General features: G+C 42.6%; 3 protein-coding genes across 8 annotated transcripts in view; all 3 read left to right on the top strand.

The window, feature by feature from the left end:
• lrp5 (low density lipoprotein receptor-related protein 5) overlaps positions 1-4,785 on the top strand; it is a 50,592-nt gene extending 45,807 nt beyond the window's left edge. For 2 of the 5 annotated variants that reach the window (XM_062546759.1, XM_062546757.1), the window contains exons 21-24: positions 746-991; positions 1,419-1,561; positions 1,669-1,766; positions 2,193-4,785. In XM_062546759.1, coding sequence (XP_062402743.1) covers positions 746-991; positions 1,419-1,561; positions 1,669-1,766; positions 2,193-2,454 — 749 coding nt within the window. In that variant the 3' untranslated portion in view covers positions 2,455-4,785. The remainder of the gene's footprint in view (positions 1-745; positions 992-1,418; positions 1,562-1,668; positions 1,767-2,192) is intronic. The other 3 variants (XM_062546761.1, XM_062546758.1, XM_062546760.1) reach the window with 3 other exon arrangements.
• A 2,084-nt stretch (positions 4,786-6,869) lies between these two features.
• On the top strand, positions 6,870-10,669 carry tmem243a (transmembrane protein 243, mitochondrial a). 2 transcript variants are annotated; one of them, XM_062547132.1, is made up of 6 exons: positions 6,871-7,011; positions 7,764-7,931; positions 8,082-8,372; positions 8,810-8,860; positions 9,015-9,119; positions 9,978-10,669. In XM_062547132.1, exons 3-6 carry the CDS (start codon positions 8,211-8,213, stop codon positions 10,098-10,100), a joined length of 441 nt encoding a protein of 146 aa, XP_062403116.1. In that variant the 5' UTR covers positions 6,871-7,011; positions 7,764-7,931; positions 8,082-8,210; the 3' UTR covers positions 10,101-10,669. The 2 variants fall into 2 exon arrangements, with proteins under 2 accessions (XP_062403115.1, XP_062403116.1); XM_062547131.1 differs by lacking the exon at positions 7,764-7,931 and having other exon boundaries at positions 6,870-7,011.
• Positions 10,670-11,284: 615 nt separating this feature from the next.
• The window catches only part of elapor2a (endosome-lysosome associated apoptosis and autophagy regulator family member 2a), a 34,564-nt gene continuing 23,288 nt past the window's right edge, over positions 11,285-22,560 (top strand). The window contains exons 1-2 of the mRNA XM_062547350.1: positions 11,285-11,554; positions 18,330-18,450. Of these exons, the coding sequence (XP_062403334.1) occupies positions 11,420-11,554; positions 18,330-18,450 (256 nt within the window). The 5' untranslated portion in view covers positions 11,285-11,419. The remainder of the gene's footprint in view (positions 11,555-18,329; positions 18,451-22,560) is intronic.

Raw genomic sequence — 22,560 nt, 5'->3', positions numbered from 1 at the left:
GGGGGGTGCAAAGTAGGGTAGAAGGTATATATCCAGTCCGACTCCTTCCTCTCTTACCATGCCATCCTCCGATAGAAGAAACATTCTGAATGATTATGTTATTTGATTCTCTTGCATTATTGCCTGGGGGAACTCATTGCAATCTCAAACAAATGTGTTTTGTAACGTAAGTCACTTTCCATACAAACCGGATCACTATGCCTCAAAGACGCATCATCTGTGCTGTGACTAATTGTGAAGCAGTACAACAGATCATGGTAGCCTTAGGGTAGCAAAACAAACAGAACATATTTGTGTTGAAGAGAAGTCATGGGTGAGTAATAGTAGTGGTAGTTGTAGTAGTAGTAGTGTTGAAATACAGCTGTTTACAATGTTAACAAACTAAGAGTTCTTTAGTCACTGTGCTGAAGTCAATTGTCAAGAGCTTTGTCAGCATCTGGACACAGTCCTCAGGCATTGGGGCTTTTTTTCCGGTCACACATCTGGGACTGGGCACACCACAACACACGAGGGCAAGACACTTCCCAACAGAAGGACACTCTAAAGCCCTCTGTCTGAAGAGCAGAACAGACTCCGTGCTCTTCAAAGCAAGACTGCACTTAATCATAATCATCCAAAACATTGCCACAAACGCCAGTCGTTAGCAACTGTAGTCATGGACAGGAAGTTGTGGATTTTGTACGGGTGGTCTGTGTATCGTCGCACTCTCTCTGAAGTGTGTTGGTTTGTCTGGGTCTCCTCACAGCAGATTTCATCCCCCCGCCTGGCGAGGACCTTCCTCCGCACACCAGCACCGTGGGCCCGGTCATCGGCATCATCCTGACCGTGTTTGTGCTGGGCGGCGTCTACTTCGTGTGCCAGCGGACGGTGTGCCGCTGCTACAAGGGGCCCAACGGGGCCTTCCCTCACGAGTACATCAGCGGAACGCCCCACGTGCCGCTCAACTTCATCGCCCCCAGCAACTCCCAGCACGGCACCTTCACAGGTAAAGGTCAGCACACACTCTCTTACCCTCCTGGCGCTCGCTAGCAAAGGGACACTTTCCAGCTTCTTTATCGGTCAGTGTCTGTAGTGTCAGTTCTCCAGTGCTTACAGTGATTATTTGGGGGCTGTACTGGTTAACCAGCTAGAAAGTACAGAATCCCCACCAATAAACTGCAGGTTGATCATCCACACATTTTAGCATGACTAAATGTTGTGACAAGCTATCTTTGTGTTTGTTTACAAATGGCTTCAGTTTTCAAGCGACCTTACGCACAAATGCAGATGTTGCAGTATAATATCTTTCTGTCATTCCCTGTAGTAGTACAACATGGCTGCATGGCACTATCGTTTTGTTGTTTGCCATTATTTACTGATGTAGATGTTACATTGCACATCACATAGGAGACTCAAGCATGCTTGTTTGTCTGTGGCAGGTATCTCGTGTGGGAAGTCCATGATGAGCTCGGTGAGCCTGATGGGCAGCAGCAGTAGTGGCGCGCCGCTCTACGACCGGAACCACGTCACTGGGGCCTCATCCAGCAGCTCGTCCAGCACTAAGGGAGCCTTCTACCCCCAGGTGCCCACGCTTTGTTCTCATCCCTTAGACGGGAGACCAGAGACTCAAAATCATCGTAGTCATGCTCTGTGAGTGTGCTGTAGTTAAATGTGCTCTTCTTTTTACAGATTCTCAACCCCCCTCCCTCACCAGCTACAGACCGCTCGCTTTACAATGCTGAGATCTTCTACTCTTCAAACAGTCCCTCCACAACCAGATCTTACAGGTCAGCTCCCATTATCTTGCCTGAAACCAGTTCATCTTACTGGGCAGTTCTTGTGATTTTATGGGTGTCTTTTTTTGTGGTTATGGGTTTCAGTATGGGAGCACATGATTAATGGTACAATACAATTTTGCAGTTACTCATTGTAAAATGTCACAAAACATAGTTCCGCAGGTTAAGGACCACAATGGAAACAAGCCTTTGGGCTTTATTGTGTTTTTTATATCCTTTTGAACACATGATATTGTTCAATAAAGAATCAATCAATCAATCAATCAATCAGGTCCTGCTGGTAACAGGTGTCCTTAACCAAAACCTTATCATTGTCTTTCTTTTCTTTTCGTTTTCGAACTTAAATGCTGATTTGCCTTTCTGTTTTTCTGTCTCTCCCTGTCTCCATGTGTGACGCGCTACTTGGGGATTGTGAAGACCCTACATGATGCGAGGCATGGCCCCGCCCACCACGCCGTGCAGCACGGACGTGTGCGACAGCGACTACACCACCAGCCGCTGGAAGAGCAACAAGTACTACATGGACCTCAACTCAGACTCTGACCCCTACCCCCCTCCCCCTACGCCGCGCAGCCAGTACCTGTCCGCGGAGGAGAGCTGCCCGCCGTCGCCCTCCACCGAGCGCAGCTACTTCCACCTGTGCCCCCCGCCGCCCTCGCCCTGCACGGACTCCTCATGACACCCAGCCACGGGGGCAGGGTGGGAACTGAACAAATGAACTAACTCACTAACAAAGCCATCAATCTGTACATAGGTTACTTTTGTTTTGTTTTGTTTTGTTTTGTTGTTGTTTTTGTTTTGGACAAGAAAATGTGGAGAGAGAGAGGGAGAACGCAATCCCATCCCCTCCAATCTTGCTCTTGTTGTGGCTGCATGACCATGGACAGAAGCGTCTGCAAGATACCGTACCAGAACCTTGGAGGGAGAAACATGGACATATGACTGAATGGGACCGGGAGGGAGCAGTACAGCACAAGCCAGCATACCGCCCAGCTCTGTATGGGAGTTAGGAAATCAATATGTACAACTGAAAAATGCGGACCTACGTATATTCTAATTTTGGCTTCAATCAACTCAAGAACACAGAGTAACAATTAGGTGAATTTGGCTTTTAAAAACTGGACAAATGTCAAGCCTAGTAATATAACAAGGTCTCTACTTATAGAAATACTTGTTATCCAGATATTAAATTATTCTTCAACTGTCCAAATTAATCTAAAATACCAAAATGATTTTTAAGATATTGTAAATATGTGTAATTAAGTATATAATATTTTTGTTATGGCCACAGGAATTTGTTTTGGTATGTGAATATAAAATGTACCCGAGCATTTGGTTTGGTTTTATTGAGTTTACCAAAAGTGTGTTTGCTGCTATTGTACATATATCCTATGAATAGTGATTACAACATTTGTCAGAATCTTTGCTTTTGCATTTGAGAATAGATATGGTAATGAAATGTTAAATATAATGTTATTAATCTCATATTTCAGATTTGGGTTGTATAGATTATATGAATACACATGTGAATTACTTTCTTATTTTGAAGGAGTCCAAATGATGGTTATGTAAGGATCTCGGTTATGGCTGTGATCCTGCCATTACTGTGTTATACCATTAATGTTTTAGCAGTGTCTGTTTGCCCCCGAGTTGGTACGGCAAGGTATCCACAGCAAATATTCCATCTGATCGCATTTGTTTTGGGATACTTTTAGATACACAATTGAGCCTTTTCTTGAAAATTGGTTTGAAGCAAGGGTTTGCACTGATACAGTTAAATAATTGTGTTGTCAGACCAATTTGCCAAAAAGAAGGAAAACCACTTTTATCACACACTATTTTAATGGTTTTGTGTCCTTAAACAGACCACAATCCTGACATTGTTTATGAGATCAGACTGAGTCAAAAAATAGTTCACAATATGTAGATGTATTGAACCTGGAAAGGCTGACTGCTCAACAGAACCTAAGCTAATTGTCTGTCCACAATAAGCCAGTAATTGTAGATGTTGCTATTATTTTTGCAGCCTTCGTGTTTCATTTCTTTGTGTTGCCAAATCTTCATGAAGATAGCGGGAGGCAGCTGCTTCCCAGTTTTTAAGTGGTCTAAAAAGAGCATGTTTGTGAGTCTGGTCCATGTCCTACTTAAACCCTTTTTGTCATTTGTGTTCTTTTTACTATTCAAATTGAGAGTGTGATATGTGATGCAAAGTTTAAGTGTTTCATTGTAAAATCCAGCTTTTAGGTTGAACATGTGATCAAGCATGTTCAGCCAACACTAAGCACTTACAAAAAAGAGAAAGCGTCCTTTTCAGTCATTTTGATTGTAGATGTGTGTGTGTGTCTGTGTGTCTGTGTGTCTGTGTGTCTGTGTGAGAGAGAGAGAGAGAGAGGAAGAGAGAGAATGTGAATGAGTGTATATTCTGGAAAAACTACTTGCAGAAGTAGAGCCATGTAAAAATGTTCCTCTAACCAGACCTCTATTTTAGCTGAAGCTTCTTTGCTTCTTTTAGTATGATTAATGATTTCACTTGTGCAAGTATTCAATAAATACAGAAATCTCTGCTGCTCACGGGGACAAATACAAGAAAGAAAGATATTTTAATTCACAGTTTGTTTATAGTAAATGCTGAGGTAAAAAAAAAAAATGAAAGTAAAAGATTATGCTGCTTGTAGTAATACCAGCAACCTGTTAACATGGATTTCTCTCTGAAAAAAATAAATAAAATAAGTGATGTTCTCAGCCTGTACCTGGATATCAGCCATCACTCTTGCCTGTGGCATAGTCTGTGAGGATGGCATATGGTCTGTTGAAGCATGTCTATCGTGAAAAGGAGGTTCCTCAACCTGGCCATACTAAAATGGACCTTTGTATTAACAAAACTGTGGAAGACATTTCCAACCCCAACGCATTAACACTCTGTGTCTTGGTCTTTGTAAAGCCTCATATAGATTACTCTCGTGACAATTTTTGTATCAAAAGCATTTTTATATATTAAAGGTTCTATTTTAAAGAATTTTGTGTTTAGTGTTCATTTTATCCACACTGATGTTATCCTTGACTTTACCCAACTCTATATTTTAATATGTATCAATAATCGCTACAACACAAAAAGAAATTAGGCTAAATGAAATTATAAAAGATATAACATACTTATCAGAGGTAGTAGTGACTCATTGGGACATTTGTCATGTTTCATCAGTAGCCTACATGATAGGACTAGCATAGTTTTAGATAGAAACAGAAGATCTAAGTAATTTCATAAAAATAGCTTTTTTTTCTTTTGTAGGTTATTGCCACCTTGTGGCAATATATTGTTAACACAATGTCAGAGTCACTACCATAGCTGTGGATTGGCCTATTCTGGGAAAAATACGAAAGCAAGTTGTGTTTATAAATTCAAATGATCGAGCATAATTATCATGCATTAGGCCTATTGTTCAAATGTAGCCTACCGTTTGTCAATTTGGTCATGACAATGCCTGTGTTAATCAACCTGGAAAAACAAAATCAACTCATTCACACTCATAAACTTTACAAACTGTCAATAAACAACATCAACAGTCAGGAAACAATGTATGTGGTTCTACCTTTGCTGTAAATACATTTTATTATCGAAACTAGCCACCCTAGCGCCCCTGGGGATTGCGCAGGCGCACGAAGTTGACGTCGCAGCGATGTGTGTTTTTCGCAGTACTCGTCGGTTGATCTCAGCCAACGCTACAGTAGGTGACGCTAACGTCGGGAGTTGGTAGTTGGCTCGAGTCTGGGCGGTGTATCCATATCTGGGCCTTCAGCGTCAGCCCTAGCGCCCAGCGCACTATATGCGCTAGTCAGCCCTAGTGCCCTATCCACATATAGGGCACTAGTCAGCCCTATCATTTGCTGCCCTCTAGTGGACAACAAGGTGCATCCCTTCATTGGCTGCCAGTGCACCAAAGGACCCACTTTAAAATCCTACTGATGGTGTTCAATTCCCTCAACGGCCAGGCCCCATCTTACATTTCAGACCTCCTAATACCCCACTCTCAGCCACTAGATACCTGAGATCTTGCAATCAGGGTCTTCTACATATCCACCACTCCAGATTAAAACAAAAAGGTGACAGGGCCTTTGCTGTTGCGGCTCCACGTTTGTGGAACCAATTGCCACCACACATACGTGATGCCCCCTCCATCTCTACTTTTAAATCAAGGCTCAAAACCCACCTTTACACCCTTGCTTTCCCTCCCCCTTAGTTTGATGGTTTTGTGTTTTAAGTGTAGGCCTACTTTTATTTAGTATTGTTACTTATTTATTTTCATTTTGCTTATTATTATTATTATTATTATTATTATTATTATTATTATTATTATTATTATTATCTTATTTTATTGTATTTCATTGTATATTGTATATTATTTCATTTGATTTCTTTACCTATTTTTATTACACTATGTAGGCTACAGCACTTTGGTCAGTGTGAACTGTTGTAAACGTGCTTTATAAATAAATATTACTTACTTACTTACTTATTTACCTAAAATATGCTGAATAAAGGAATAATCAATTGCTCTTTGCCTTGCAAATAATTTGAAATTGCTTTCATGCCCAACATCTTTTTCATTCATGTGATGAGCCAGGCCCTACTAACACACCTTGACTGGCCTCTCATAGAACAGGTCCAATAATCTGACAGCAGCATGGAGCCACTGTAAATCCTCCGCTGCATGAAAGTGTGTAAAAATGTGCCATTTTGGACTAAGGCTGCCATATTAAATTTTAGGACAAAATTCAAGAGGCACAATGTTTCAATCTGTTCTAATAAGGGTTATGATAAGGAATCCAAACAGAAAACTTGGCAGAAGACTTGTAGGCTAGTTGATATAATATAATAGCCTATAATATAATATAATATAGGCTATATATAATAATATAAATAATTACTGTCTCTGCCTATCAAGTTGACACACTCCTTTTATTTATACATGTGAAATTTAGTTATAATGTTACAAAGTAATGGAAAAAACACGCAAGATAGAGCCGAGGCCTTGTATTTTTGTCGTCAAGAAAACATTTTCGATCTAGTGGACATTTCCTTTAACGGTGACATTCGCCTTTAAGGATTGACGGGCAAACATCTTGCTCTGACCAAAGGATGAAGATGACCACATAGCTACATGACCAAAGCCTGTCATCTAAGTGCAATATTCCATTTTCATCCATTATAACCATTTTACGTCTTAATCAGTGTATGGTGAGTGTTAACGCTGGACAGTTTACATGGGTGCCTTTGTTATTTTGGGCACGCTCATTCATTCGCATTCAGAAGTTTTGCCTTTAACTGAAGCTAAAGTTAGCTCACTGCTTCGCTAGTCAGCTAAGATACCTTACAAATCACAGTTTTTAGCTACCTAGCCAACTCGTGATCAAGGCAGGCCTCTTATAAGGTTACCGTGGGTTGTCATTTGGCTTTTAACAGTATCTTCTTCAGCAGTACCCTGCTCCGTTACTGGTAAGTTAGGCAGGATAACGGAATTAAATAGTTTTAGAGAGCAACAGACGTGTCTAGCCATCTGATACCTAACGTCAACCTTAGAAGACTATGTTAACGTTAGTCACCGACTGCACTACCTCGTGATTCCCGTTAGTTTAGGATGAACAAAGCCATCTTGATAGATCATGGCAACACATAACGTTAAGCTGTTTTACCACAACACATTTCACTCTTCAGAAGTGCACGGGGCCTCGTTACATGGACGTTGCAAAGAGCAATTTCAAGTCAACAAGGACTTATTTTTAGCCAGCTTGGTGTCATGCCATAGTGTATTCGAGCTGCTGAGAGTCGTCTCCATCATAAGGTTACAGGGCTCCGTTTCCCAAAAGCATAGTTTCTAACTATGATCGCAACTACATTGATAATGTCACTGCCAAATGTGAGTCCATACATTTGATTTGAGCATGCACAAACACTTGTTGTTATGGTCACATATCATGTTTTTCATTTAGGAAAACTTTGGACATGTTGGCAGTGACTCAACTACTGAAGATGCAGATGCCTTTGGGAAATGCACGCCTGGTTGACAGGATAACGTTTATTGGTCGTGTCTGAAATTGAGATGACTTGCTAATGAAAATGATCAACAGACAAAATGAAACTGTATTCATACCACTCATGTACAACTCCTCTGCTCATGAATGTTCTCTAGCTAATCCTGTGGTCTGCTCATAAATGCAGTCCGTTCTGTAGTACCTTTGTATTACTGCAGTAGACTGCAGTCCCAACGGCACTCATGATCTCTTCTTGTTTCCTTGGTTCTCATACAGAGTCGATAGCAGAAGAACAATGTGCGCCAGTTAAAGCCTTCCCCCTCCCCTCTAGGCAGTGTGAGATTGGGTCTGCCCGGGCTGAGGAATGTGTTTTTCTGGGCCGGGTGAGGAAGCACTGCAGGCCCCATGAGTGCAGGAGGCTGGACCAGAGCTCAGAGATTATCTGGGCCCCATGACCAGGACCTCAGTCCTCTTAGCCCCACGGCCAACATGGACGACTTCACCACCCGCACCTACGGCACGGGCACGCTCGACAACCGGCCGCTCTTCGGGGAGACCTCTGCACGGGTAAGCTAGAAAGAGAGCGCTCTAGATAGATGGAGACGTGAATAAGAGGAGGGTGGGAAGTGTGTGTGTGTGTGTGTGTGTGTGTGTGTGTGTGTGTAGGGTGCAGACAGAGATAAAGAAGAGAGCAGAGAGTAAGAGGGCACAGCAGGAGTGAGTAAACATGACAATGGGGTTCAGTGAAGGACAGAAACGGCGAGATAAAGAACCTGAAACAAAATGGAGAGAAAGTGGAGAGTTGGGTGGCTGTGAGATAGAAGAGGGAACGGAACAGAAACGTGTGTGTTCGGTAGTATTGCTTCTGGGGGAAGTATCGGGATATGGGATTTTTAAAGAGAGAGAGAGAGAGAATGGAAACCTGGGCAGATGGGGTGTTTTTCGAGTGATGTGGCAGAAAGTTACAGCACACTGCAATACTTGTTGTTTCAATGTGTTTGTAGGATCGTTTCATTAACCTGGCCGTTGGTGGAGTCACATCACTGGTTGTCATTGTGAGTATGCTGCGGCTTTTACGTTGCTCTTTTTCAGTGGTATTCCAGTGGTTTATTGATGTAAGGTCTTTTTCAGTGGTACTCCAGTGGTTTATTGATGTGAGGTCTGTCGGTGGTGGTATTCACGTGCTTGTGTCATGTCTACGTTTCCCAGGTCACCATCATCAGTTCCTTCATCTTCCCTGCCCCACCTCCCAAAGGCCTCAACATCTTCTTTGGATTCTGCATAATCATGATCTGTTCCTCAGTGCTAGTTTTGGTAAGTGTACTCAACTGGATCCACCATCTCTCTCAGAGAGTAGTCACCAGTAGTTTCATCACTGCACACACTACAGTAGTTTAAAAGGTTTGGGAGTCAGCTGTGTGTGTGTATGTGTGTGTGTGTGTGTGTGTGTGTGTGTGTGTGTGTGTGTGTGTGTGTGTGTGTGTGTGTGTGTGTGTGTGTGTGTGTGTGTGTGTGTGTGTGTGTGTGTGTGTGTGTGTGTGTGTGTGTGTGTGTGTGTGTGTGTGTGTGTGTGTGTGTGTGTGTGTGTGTGTGTGTGTGTGTGTGTCAATCACCCCTCTCAAATAGCTACTATGAGGAAATAAACGTATGGGTAGACAGGGTTGACCAGTTTGACTTAAAAAAAAAAAAAAAAAAGAAAATGTCTGAAATCTTCCTTCCTGAAACCTTAGAGCATCTTGAGCATGTTGTTGACCTTATGCCAGACATGATGTTCATCCAGATCCATATGAAAGCATTGTCTGTGAATGCACAGCAATTCGCAGCTGACTGTCATATGATTAGTAACATGTGGAGGAATGGTAGTCTAAAGTTATGTTTACATCTCAATGCAGCTAACATACAGTTTGGATACTCACTACCACTCTGTATACTGCATCCTCTAATAAAGAAAACGCTTTTTAAAATGCCTCTGTTGTCTGAAAGAAACTCTTGGAGAAGAATAAATTGTGAGCGTAACTTGACCTAAAAAGATTCTTGGGATGACACTGCAAATCAGTTCCACTTACGTAACCTGTGCAGTCAATTCAACCAACATCAGAATGACAACAAAACACTTCTTGTGCAGAGAAAATATTTGCACATTTTTAGCTGGATGTTTCATTTCTCCCACAGATATTCTGGTACCGCCAGGGAGACTTGGAGCCCAAGTTCCGGAACCTCATCTACTACAGCATCTGCTCGATCATCCTGCTGTGCCTCTGTGCCAATCTGTACTTTCACGACGTTGGCAGATGAAACCCACTTACGTTGCCTTAAACCAAGCTGCACTGAGAGAAAAGATGTTTGAATGGCTGCCCTGCATGGCGTTATTTTTCAAATGAAAAATCAAACAATCAAGCATAGACAAACTGCCATGTGGTCAAATGTCTTGCTAATAATGAGTGGCGAGGAATGCGTGACATATCCTTAGTTTGGCACTTTGAAACCTCAGGAGTATAAATATTTGAGCTTAGAGATCCATATAGAAAGACTGTCCCACAGGTCATAGTTTGTCTGTTTAGGAAGTCATTCCTAGTGTTTCAGAACAGATCCAAGCAATTCCCAAAACGCTATATCAGATAACTGCTGGGACAATCAATGAATGGGACCAATGCTGCTAAGACTAGAAAGTAGAGAGCCATTACTTCTAACTTTGTGTAAATATGGCTTATATCATTATGTATAATGTATAATAATGTATATAATATGTAATATGTAATTTTCTAGCGAAAGAGTTGTCATAACAGAAAGATACACTAAATGTGAGACGTGAAGAGACACAAAATACAGCAATATAATGTGGAAATAAAGATAACTTAATATGATTTGTAAACTGCTTGTCCTTAGTTATGACCGCCCTCTGGTGGTCAAAGAGTGGGATTGGTGTTGTAGAGATCTTTCTTCGTGACCAAGAATACCTTTCGGATACTTTTAATTTGTCCAGACACAGAAAAGTCCATTTAGCTGACCTGTTCTTGAATCAATATTGTATAGCTTTTAGAAATCCAAACAGATCAAACCGGAATAATATGTAGGATAGCAACAGAGTGGACCAGTTAGTGGCAGAATAATGATTATCAGGCCAATCTGTATAGGTGTAACTAATTACTATGATACATAGGATACTTAATACGGGCTATATATTCAAGATTTGTGTTAAACCATGATAATTAGATAGAGAAGCCTAGGTCTACTTAATTTGTCATGGGAGTGGGTTTGTTGAGGATGTAACGAGTCGGCCCATCATCAGTCATGTTGCCTATATTCAAGTAAATTATTTTAAACATAGGTCTGCTATCTAACAGAAAAGCTTTTTTTGGTTTTGTTTATCATGCCACACAAGATAGGCTACACACGATCGTGTCGCGCTTGCCCGGACTACCCTAATGACGTCACGCGCGTCTGTCAGCAGCCGGTGGTGGTGCTCCGTTTAGCTTAAATCCTTTCCTAGGCAAACCAAGGGGACAGACGCACCTCGCATTCAGTGATAACTGGACTACTCTGGATGAAAACATTACCGCGATTAGGCTATATGAAGTTTCTACATGTTGCGGTAAACTAATCGTTTTCACAGAATGGAGCACCCAAGGCACCGTGCTCAATTTAAAGCGTTTTACATAATCTCTCCAACCGCCTGGATTCGAAGCGCTCTCATCCTCTGCGCGCTCCCGTCAGTGGCCGTGTCGAAGGACCTACCTCAATGCAAGGAGGTGAGCGCTAACACACAGTGACCATGTATTTTTGACTCTGTAGCCTACAACACAGGACATCTCTCTTATAAACAAAGAACATGCCACCTTTATTAGATCTGTATGTTTCTGTCAGAGACATAAAGTAGGCTATACTGAAGGCATGTGAAAGCGCGTCCCTGCTGTGACCGACTAGCCCACTACACAACATAGAAAATCCACGAACGATGATTATGGTAAACACAATGGCTGAGAGACAGTGAGATGGGAGGCAAAGCTTAAAATCACTTTGGTTCATAAACACGTTAGTGTTCACCTCACAACAACTCGGTCATCGTGGTGTTCCAAGTTAGTAACATGTTGCCTGTCATTAATGCACATTTAGAATGGCTAGCTTGGCAAATCATTGAATAAAAAAGACTATCAATTCACGTGAGTTAGGTAAAATGTTTCCTTCATCAGCTGTTACACCTTTGTAATACACACTCCATAAGAGGCTTAGCCATCATTATTACAGCTGCCAAGCTAGGTATGTTAGCAGCCTATTCATAACTGTATGACAGGTGCGCGTAAACAGGCAGCCTACGTTGTTCTTATGATTAGGAATTTAGGGAGGTGCGATGGACTATCAAACAACAACGTTAGAAAAAATATATATGAACAGTGGTGTAGATGTAAATAGTTGCACACATTGATCTCCCCTTTGTGCTTATGTCACGCTAAAGCAATAGTCAGTTGCTCGGAGTTGGCTACTGCATCATCTCAGTAAAAGTAGAAATCCCATTAATCAAATCAACGATGCAGTTTGCAAACCTAACGGGCCCTTATGTTTTGTTGGTAGGCTAATTGATAAGTAGGCCTTACAGTATCTAATGTGTGGAGGTAGGCTGAGGTGATCCAAAATCAACTAGCCTATCAGTGTCAGATCTGACCTGCGTTACAGTAGGCTGCGGTTAGATTGTTAGAAGAAATAACAAATAGTTGACCTATGTTGAAGAAATGACTAACAAAAAAAGTATAGTAGACTAGGCCTATCAGAACCAGAGTGGAGTGGTTTGGTAAAACAACTATTATTCCTTTGCAGGGCCACTGAGAGACCATTGGGTTGCTTGAACATTCATGATCCCCTCTTTTGCATTATAGGTTGTGTAGTTCAGAAGCATATTCAGCACAACAAATAACTTGCTTGACTTGACATGGTGTGGCAATTGCACACGTGTCCTGCACATTCCCTTTTGTTCTAGTTCCATCCATGCTGTCTCCATCATCATTGATTTCACAACCTGATCCCCAGGTTGTGTTCTTAAATTGAAAGAGATTCTTTGGTGTCAGGTGACCCATTACAGTTCATTGTTTGCAAGGAGCAAATAGCTAAGTCAGTAAACCAGGAGGCTGGGTTATTCCTATCTTTTTGTAAACAAACCAAATTCCTGTTTTTTTTTACAATATAGTGAGTGGGCTATGCAATAATAAGCTGCAGTAATATACACGTTTTCCTGTGGCTTTTTAAGGGCTGTTTTTTACCCAGCAAGTTCAGTTACAACTACGCCTCAAACAGAAGGGCCAAGCTAAAAATAGTCTGTTCTGAAACTAATTTGGTAGGCTATCTTCCACTTCAATATAGTGCATTAGGAAAATTAGCATGGAGGAAGAGGAGGGTGGAAGGCTAAAAATAAACATGCATTTCCATAAAACGTGACAAACATTTCTTTCATCTCTCTCCCAGGTGTTCAAATCTGGTGTCTTGAGAGCTGTGATTTATGAGCCAAACCAGACGTCAATATAAATCCTAAGTAAACAGTGTTAAGGACTGTTCTCAGCCCATGATGTTTTTAATCAAGGCCCATGCGGTAATAAAGCATCAGCTGATGCATACTGTGTATCTGGCATGCTTCTTCTCTTCCTCTTCCTCTTGTATACGGTCTCTCACTTCTTCGTTTGACAGGATTTTGCTATTGAATTTCACCATGCAATCACACAAGAGGAAAAGCTAACAGCAATCACACAAGAGGAAAAACTAACTGTGTTTGTTCTCCAGTAAAAACAAAACAAAAAAACACTCACAAAAAAACAAATGTTTTGTTAATGATGTTGCTATGTTGTTTTCTGGTAAGACAACAGAACCATGAACATACAGTATAGACAAACAGTGGATCAGCATTGAGTATTTTAGTGTTCACTCTTGTTTAATTAGATCTAAATCGTTGTTACCTCTTTGGGAACCTGAACATTATTTGGCCCCACCGCCAGTAGGAGTGAAGACCAGAGTTTCATTAATTAGGAAGTTGTTTTGGAGAATTGTGTGGACCTTGCAGCTCTTGTAAATAAAGCATTTTCTCACTAGAATGTGCCAACCTGTGATATTGTTACCAGATTATTCCAGTGAGCAGGTTTGCATCCCATTCTACTGGATGCTTTCAGTGATAGACAAATGAAATAGTGTTGCTTAAGTTGGCATATTGATTGCATTACAGATACCAATTTCTCTACTGGTATGCATTGTTCGGAGGAAGTTGAACAGGAAAGGCTGCTGTGGCCTGAAGCCTGGCATGACTACTTCAGTTCCCTGGAAGAGGGATGAATGCTGGAGCTCCTCAGAACAGTGTGATTCACATTAGGGAGACTGGCCTTATTACATGACTGAGCAGTGTGATGTTCGAGAGACTAGCCTTATTACATGACTGAGAAGTGTGATGTTTGATATTCAGGTTTCCCACATTAGAGAGACTGGCCTTATTTCATGAATGAGCACTGTGATGTTAGAGAGACTAGCCTAGCCTTATTACATGACTGAGCACTGTGATGTTCGAGAGACTAGCCTTATTACATGACTGAGCTGTGTGATGTTAGAGAGACTAGCCTTATTACATGAATGAGCACTGTGATGTTGGATATTCAGGTTTCCCACATTAGAGAGACAGGCCTTATTACATGACTGAGAAGTGTGATGTTGGATATTCAGGTTTCCCACATTAGAGAGACTGGCCTTATTACATGAATGAGCAGTGTGATGTTAGAGAGACTAGCCTTATTACATGACTGAGCACTGTGATGTTGGATATTCAGGTTTCCCACATTAGAGAGACTGGCCTTATTACATTACATTTCATTTGGCTGACGCTTTTTAACCAAAGCGACTTACAACATGGAAAAAAACAATTAGGTTTTTTAAGAGCATTTCAACAACAATAAACAATACAATAAGTGCATCAGTGGGTCTAGTAAGTGCATAAATAAGTGAGAGATTATTACATGACAAAGAAGTGTGATGTTGGATATTCAGGGTTCCCACATTAGAGAGACTACTCTAATGTGAACGCTGTTCAGAAGTAATTGGTCAGTAAATTGTACCATACATACACACACTGCCTAAAACAGGCCACCACCTGCATTAAACTAAGCAAATTAGCCTGTGGGGGCAGTATCTGGGGTTGCTGCAGTTGGTCAGGTCTAGGTTCAGCAGCGTTATGCGCCCAAAGAATGTCTGCTGACTACCTGAATATACTGAATGACCAGGTTATGCCATCAATGGATTTTGTCTTCAATAATGGCACGACCATACAGTATTACAAGATTAAAATGCCAGGATTCATCAGGCTCATATTGTAAAAGAGTGGTTCAGGGAGCATGAGACTTCATTTTCACCACAGAGTCCAGACCTTAACCCCATTGAGAATCTTGGGGATGTGCTGGAGAAGTTTTTGCACTGTGGTCCAAATCTCCTGTCATCAATACAAGATCTTGGTGAAAAATTAATGCAACGCTCAAAGCTTGACAGAAATAAATGTTGTGACATTGCAGAAGCTTGTGGAAACACAGCGAATTAATGCCATAATCAAAGCTAAAGGCGGTCCAACAAAATATTAGTGTGACTTTTTAGTCAGGCATTGTAGTAAGTCATGGAAATTCTTTTTTTTTTTTTTTGGACAGGGAAAGTTCCAAAAAAAAAGTAAATTTTACTTTTGATTCAGAATGGAAACCCTGGATATTATTTTGGCCCATGTTCTATAGGTTACCCATCCCTAGTATGTACAGAAAAACAATGGGATAATTATTACACCATATCTTTACCTATGTTCAACCTCTCTAAAAACAAATAAACAAACACAAGTTTATGAGTGACCACTGTGTGTGGTTAAGCTCAGAACTAAGGGTGCAACATGTGTCAGTGCAAATACCGTCAAACACTGTCCTGCAGCTTATACAGAATGTGGCTAATACACAGGAAATTACTGTATGTGGTTTGTACTTTTGTGTGTGTGTGTGTGTGTGTGTGTGGTGTGTGTGTGTGTGAATGCCAGTACTGGTTGTCCAGTACAGTGATATGAGCTGGTTCCTGTTTTGGGTGGAAGGGCTTGCTGCCCCTCTTAAGCGTGGACCAAACTGCTTGGTTGCTTCCTGCTGGACGTCGTTTTTCCTTCCCTATGTCATAGCCAGACCCTGGAGCTGTGAGAGATGGAGTGGCCGACTGTGGAATATGCGCTCACTGATTATGCTTCAGCTTCAAATCTGGCCTTAAGATTTACACACTGAGCACCACAGCATTTTTTACTTTTTATTATTAAATATCTACTGAAGCGGAGCAGTTCAGCAAACGGAGAGCATTGTGAATTCATGTTTTAATTTGTCTTTTATGTCATGAGTCACCATCTTAACGCATGCAGATGCCATTTTCTGTCGCCACCGTATTTGGACACGTTTGCATTTATGAACACCCAATTCAACACCGCAGACTTTTTTCCGCGGACTTAAAGGGCAGCAATGAATCTCATTATCCTTGGCTGAGCTGGCGTCACTCGGAGAGCTGGGGCATCAACACGCACAGCAGCAGTGATCACAAACTGCGTCGCTGGAGAGGAGGGATCCTGTTTTATCTGCCTCAGTGGGGGAAGTGTGGCATGACCCTGTGACAGCTCAGTCAGGCCACCTCACCCTGAGTACGGCCATATCTCCACTAGCACATGTGGCACACACTTTTTTATCCATTGTTGGAAATGTCAGTTTTGAAAGGAAATTTTATCCAAGAAACAGCATTGTTGCTTTTGGCCAAATTTGCAAAGTCATAGTATTGTTTGCCTGGGAGCCACAGTGAGTTAGCCGGTAGCGCTTTGCTACTGTAGCATGCAGGAGTGGTCCAGGTGGGTTTGACACACTAGCAGCGCTGGTCATCGGTCCATGAGGCCAATGATCTCAAAGTGGCGTGAGTGGTTTAGACTCGGCCCGTCGACTCTGGTCTCTGGCTTGAAAGCTTGACAAGAATCCGAGCTGATCTCTGGAGGGTCTGCCGAGGACGGAGGAGAGAGGGAGAGGCAGCTCTTCGGCCACAGACATGCTTGGCATCTGGAGGGACCTCACAGCTGACCCAGGGGCTGCAGGGGCCATGGATAGCCGCCCGCTTAGGCTGTGAACTGGCCTTCAGCAGGGACTACCACATGCATGCGTGGGTGTACTCAATCACAGAAGAATGCAAACACACAAGCTCCTAAACACATAAAGGCAAAGCTCAATTCCACTGTTGATGTTAGTTCATACCATGGTCAGGGAAACTGTTTTCATTGTTGACGTGCCCAGATAAGTTAATTGCACCTGCAGGTACTCAGTGATTTGTGGTGTCACCATAATGTGTGGCAGATTTTGCATTTATTTAGCGGTTAATGAATTGGAAGTTGACCTAGGAAGTCCTGGGAAGGTGTCTAAACGAAGGTGATGAAAACAGCTTCAGCGTGGGAGGCAGAGCCCAGTGAACCCATTTAACTGTAGTCTGTTTAGCCAGCCCCCGCTCCTGTTGTCATGGTGTTGGCATGGTATTAGAATGGCTTTTTTGTCTGGAGGGGAAAAGGTGTGGCCTCAGAGATAAACCACAGAGGGAGAGATGTGTGACTCAGCTAAAACACACACACACACACACACACACACACACACACACACACACACACACACACACACACACACACACACACACACACACATACACACACACACACACACACACACACACACACACACACACACACACACACACACACACACACACACACACACACACACACACACACACACACACACACACACACACACTCCACTGTATTTACCCTTTGTTGCTCTCTCTCTCTCTCTCTGTTCCACACATATGCACAGTTCCTTTCCTCTCTGCAAAGCATGCTCTTGGTTTAGTAGATGTATATCTTTATGTTTTAGTTGCTAAGGTTTAGTACATGTATATCTTTGTTTTAGTTGCTAAGGTCATTATTTTGACCATAGACTGAAAGAGTGATGTGAACACAGATATTGTGCTGTCCAAACAAGATTAGTAGGGCTGTGCAAATCAGATGCATCTCTTGTGGCCGAAAGAATATATGGGGTGACCTGTCAACAGAAACCACTGACAAACTGCCTGGTGGTCAGTCAGTGTAATGGCCAGGACAGTAACCCTTAAAGTGGAGTGATTTTCTCACTCATATATTTTGCTTGTTTTTCCTTTGCGTTGTATGTATGGCTTACATGCGTTTTGCTGGAGACGAGAGTGTGATAATGCATGTGGTTGTTTGTCTTGCAGACGGACTACTACGTTGAGTACACAGAGTCTGATAATGTGTGTGGGTCTTTGTCTTGCAGACCGACTACTACTTTGAGTACACAGAGTGTGATAACGCCTCTCATTGTTTGTCATGCAGACGGACTAGTACTTTGAGTACACAGAGTGTGTGATAATGTGTGTGGTTGTTTGTCTTGCAGACGGACTACTACTTTGCGTACACAGAGTGTGTGATAATGTGTGTGGTTCTTTGTCTTGCAGACGGACTACTACTTTGAGTACACAGAGTGTGACAGCACGGGGTCGCGCTGGAGAGTGGCCATCCCACAGACCCAGGGGGAATGCACTGGGTTACCCGACCCCGTCAGAGGCACAGACTGCAGTAAGTGTGTGTGTGTGTGTGTGTGTGTGTGTGTGTGCGTGCGTGCGTGCATGCGTGCGTGCGTGCGTGCGTGTGCGTGTGTGTGTGAGTGTCCAGCAGTGTGCACATTTTTCTGACATTTCATGTATGTGTGTATATGCTTCTCCTTAAATGTTACAGAGTGAACATTAATAAATCTGGGGACATATTTACGAAGATAAGACTGTGTGTCTTTTTTGCATCTCGTAAGAGTTTATATGTTTGTATTTGTTAGCGTTTATGAGATGAGGAAGACATGTGACCTGTGAAAGTGAGGGACAAAGATTAATAGAAATGAATGGAAGTTAAAAAAAAACGTTTCGTAAGTTTGTGCGCACCGTTTGTATGGGTCCATGCAGTTATCCCTCCTCTGCCTGTGTGTGTGTGTGTGTGCGCATGTGTGTTATGCCTCTGGGCATCCACCAGCACATGCTCCTTCTGTGGATATTTCCCCTATTGTCTTGTCTTCACCCTTTGTGTTATCAGCGATGAGGAATTTTTCCTACCCTCTCAAGCTGACATTTAAACCAGCCCGGCAGCCCTCTCTCCCCCCTGCCCTGACACTCATTTCCTCATACCAGGCCGCTACACGCTCTCTCTTCCGGGTCTGGGCCCCCACGGCGGCGCCTATCTCCACAGCTCTGCTCTGGTCCCAGCCAGCGGTGCTGTGGATTAGAAGCAGACACTTGTCAGTGCGACAGGGCTAAACACACAGGCGTTATCAGGGCAGTTAGTGCAAAGCACTCTGGGTCTCCTCTGGTGCGGCTGCCTTGAGTTGACCTGGGGGGCCTTACACTCAAGGACCCCTAGAAAAGACACAGGGTTTTTTTTTTTATTGAAAACCTTAAGTCCGGTTTCATGTTTCATGTCGTGTCATTTTTGAAATGCTGTGTGAGGCTCTGTCCATCAGGTTATGTGAGGTAGTGCAGGGCGGAGGGAGTTTCACAGGAAAGGCGGAAACACAGGATCAGATGCATAATGCATGGCGGGGTTATTTTGTTGTCGTTTCCTCATAGCTGGGGACGAGGACTCGCTACGCTTCTCAGTGGAATGCTCAGCGTGGGCTTTGTTGCGTAACCAGCATAGCGAGGTCACACGGAGTCAGGGTGGCCGTGCCGTGTCTTTCCTCTCGGCTGTCAACATCGTATGCCTGATGAGAAGTGTCCTGCACACACACACACACACACACACACACACACACACACACACACACACACATACACAGCCCAGAGTAGAGCTGCAGGACATTCTTCAAGCCGTTTAAGTAGTGATAATGGCCACACTGTGCATGTGTGGTTAAAATGAATAAAGCAGATACCGGTAAATCAAGCAGATCGTTCAGCAGCATTATTCACACTAACGCACGGCTTGTCGTTGTTATTTCTAATGTGTAGATGACGAGTTCTTTTCCAAAACGCTATATTCACCATTTTAATGAATTTTCATCACAGTAATATATTTTTTTCATTTTGTTTTCAAGTAATTTCAGTGCATCTGAGATTGGGTTATGTTTACAGTAGTTGATTTATCTTTACTTAATCAAAACAAAACAACTGCATCTTTATTGATATTACATGAAATACACAATTAAATGACAGGACTTTTTAATGTTTTCAAAAATGGTTTGGAAAAGAGCTCTTCAGATGGACATATCATCCTGCCCGGCGAGACGGAGGACTGAATGCACATGATGACATGGGTAGAGTGTTGTGGGGTGCTCTGGCTCATGGAGCCATTAGAATACATTGTGGCGCACACAGCAAACACGGCCGAGAACGCTTCCCCACATCCTTATTAACAGGAAGTCCAGATTAGAGGTCTGTTCCCTAGGTTACGGAGAGGAGGCTGGTCATTGATTGGCTCTAAGGCCGTTCAGGGGGGCATCACAGGATGGTTACCATGACAAGTTACCAAGCAATGTTACCATGATATCTCTATCTGGCTTGCACAGGCAGCTGGTTCTTCCCCTCCTCCACTCCCTGCCTTCATCCACATTCACCCACTCCTAAACTCTCTCTCTCTCTTCTCTTTCTCTTTCTATCACTCTCTTTCTCTCTGTCTGTTCTCTCTCTCTCTTTCTCTTGCTCTCTCTCTGTCTGTCTGTCTCTCTCTCTCTCTCTCTCTCTCTCTCTCTCTCTCTCTCTCTCTGTCTTCCTGTCACCATATGCCAGCCATTACTGTTTTAAAGCTTTTTCCGATGTGATTTATGTGGTTGAGTTGATCTCCCCCACAGTAGCTAGCTCATTTAAATGGCTAATTTATCTGTATTACACACATGGGTTTATGTGCTGCTCTGTTGTGGGCTGTTTAGTTGTCCCCGTGCAGGCTGCTGATAAGCCCGTGTGATTGGTCCACAGGCCTGTCCAGTTGTGTTGTAATGGTGGACACAGAAACAAACTCAGAGTAGCACTCACAGAGGGGGGTCGTCTCTTCACCTCACTCTCAGGGATACTCTCTGGGGTGTGCGCACTCGTGTGTGTGTGTGTGTGTGTGTGTGTGTATGTGTGTGTGTGTGTGTGTGTGTGTGTGTGTGTGTGTGTGTGTGTGTGTGTGTGTGTGTGTGTGTGTGTGTGTGTGTGTCAAAGAGAGCGGTGCTGTCGTGGATACGTTGGGTTGTTTCTAAGTGACCAACACACACCCGGCAGCTCAGTTTATTCTCTCATTTAACCATGCGTTGCTGGTGGGCTGTTTGTCAGAGTGGGGCTGTTCATGTCAGGATGTGTTGTTTGTTCATGTGAGTCTGTGTGTGTGTGTGTGTGTGTGTGTGTGTGTGTGTGTGTGTGTGTGTGTGTGTGTGTGTGTGTGTGTGTGTGTGTGTGTGTGTGTGTGTGTGTGTGTGTGTGTGTGTGTGTGTGTGTGTGTGTGTGTGTGTGTGACTGTGTGTGTGACTGTGTGTGTGTGTGTGTGAGTGAGCAGGTGCAGCAGGTGGACCCTGTGGAGATGAAAAGACAGTCTGCATGAGAGAGAGAGACAGAGAGATAGAGAGAGGTAGAGAGAGAGACAGAGAGAGAGGGAGATAGAAAGAGAGAGAGAGAGCTCAGGCGTAAGCATGTGAAACACATTTTTTTAATTTCTTTTTTTTTTTTTGAAGGTCTGAGGACCGAAACGTTTGCTTTTCACCCGGTAGCACTTTTTTCACTTTATTTTTTGGGATGGATTAAACAACTTATCTTCTGCAACGGTAAAGAATGGTGTGCGAGTTCTCTTCTTCCCTCATTGATCTTCAGTATCTACTGTAGAACTAACGCACCCACAAGGCCTGGAGTAATTGGCGCGATACCATTCCTGCATTAACTGAACTTTTTTTGAAAGCACAACATTTAAATTTCTCGATGATGATGAGAGATCATTTTCAGTTTATCATACTGAGAGGTATGCCTGTGGTGTTGTGCGCTTGAAAACAAATGCAAAATATGATTGATGATTGGATCGAAATAGCTCAGTGTACCAGATAATTGAAAATGTCTCCTGCTGTTTTAATTGATATCATCATTGCATAAAACCATTAAATGCAAATAGGACTGCAGGCACTTTTATTGATATGAGAATTATAGAATATACAGTATAACTGTATTTTTCGTCTTTTTGCTTTATCTGTTATCTTTGTGTTTTAGTTATGTAAAGCACATTGAATCTCTTTGTATGAAATATGTAATAAAAATAAACTTGCCTTGCCATTCCTTGCCTAATGAATGTAATATAATGTGGTTAACTTTGCATTACATTACATTACATTACATTACAGTTACATTTGGCTGACGCTTTTTAACCAAAGTGACTTACAACATGGTAAAACATTTCAAGCTTTTTAAAGCAATTCTAACAAAACTTCTAGGAAAATGTAAAAGGATAGAGTGCAGTACGAATGAAAAACAGTAGAAAGTGACAACGGTCTTGTAGTAGCATATGCCTGCATGAGGGCACTCAAGTAGGTGGGAGCAGAGCCGGAGAGTACTTTGTAAGCAAGCGTTAGAGTCTTGAGTTTGATTCGGGCAGCCAATGGAAGCCAGTGTAGCTGGATGAGCAATGGTGACGTGCCCTTTTGGGTTGGCTATAGACTTGAGTCAAGTAGATCCTGATTTTCCGTATGGT

The sequence above is a fragment of the Sardina pilchardus genome, chromosome 10 (assembly GCF_963854185.1).
Source record: "Sardina pilchardus chromosome 10, fSarPil1.1, whole genome shotgun sequence".
NCBI classification, from domain to species: domain Eukaryota; kingdom Metazoa; phylum Chordata; class Actinopteri; order Clupeiformes; family Clupeidae; genus Sardina; species Sardina pilchardus.
Note: the sequence above shows the minus strand (reverse complement) of the source record. Positions and strands in the feature narration are given on the sequence as shown.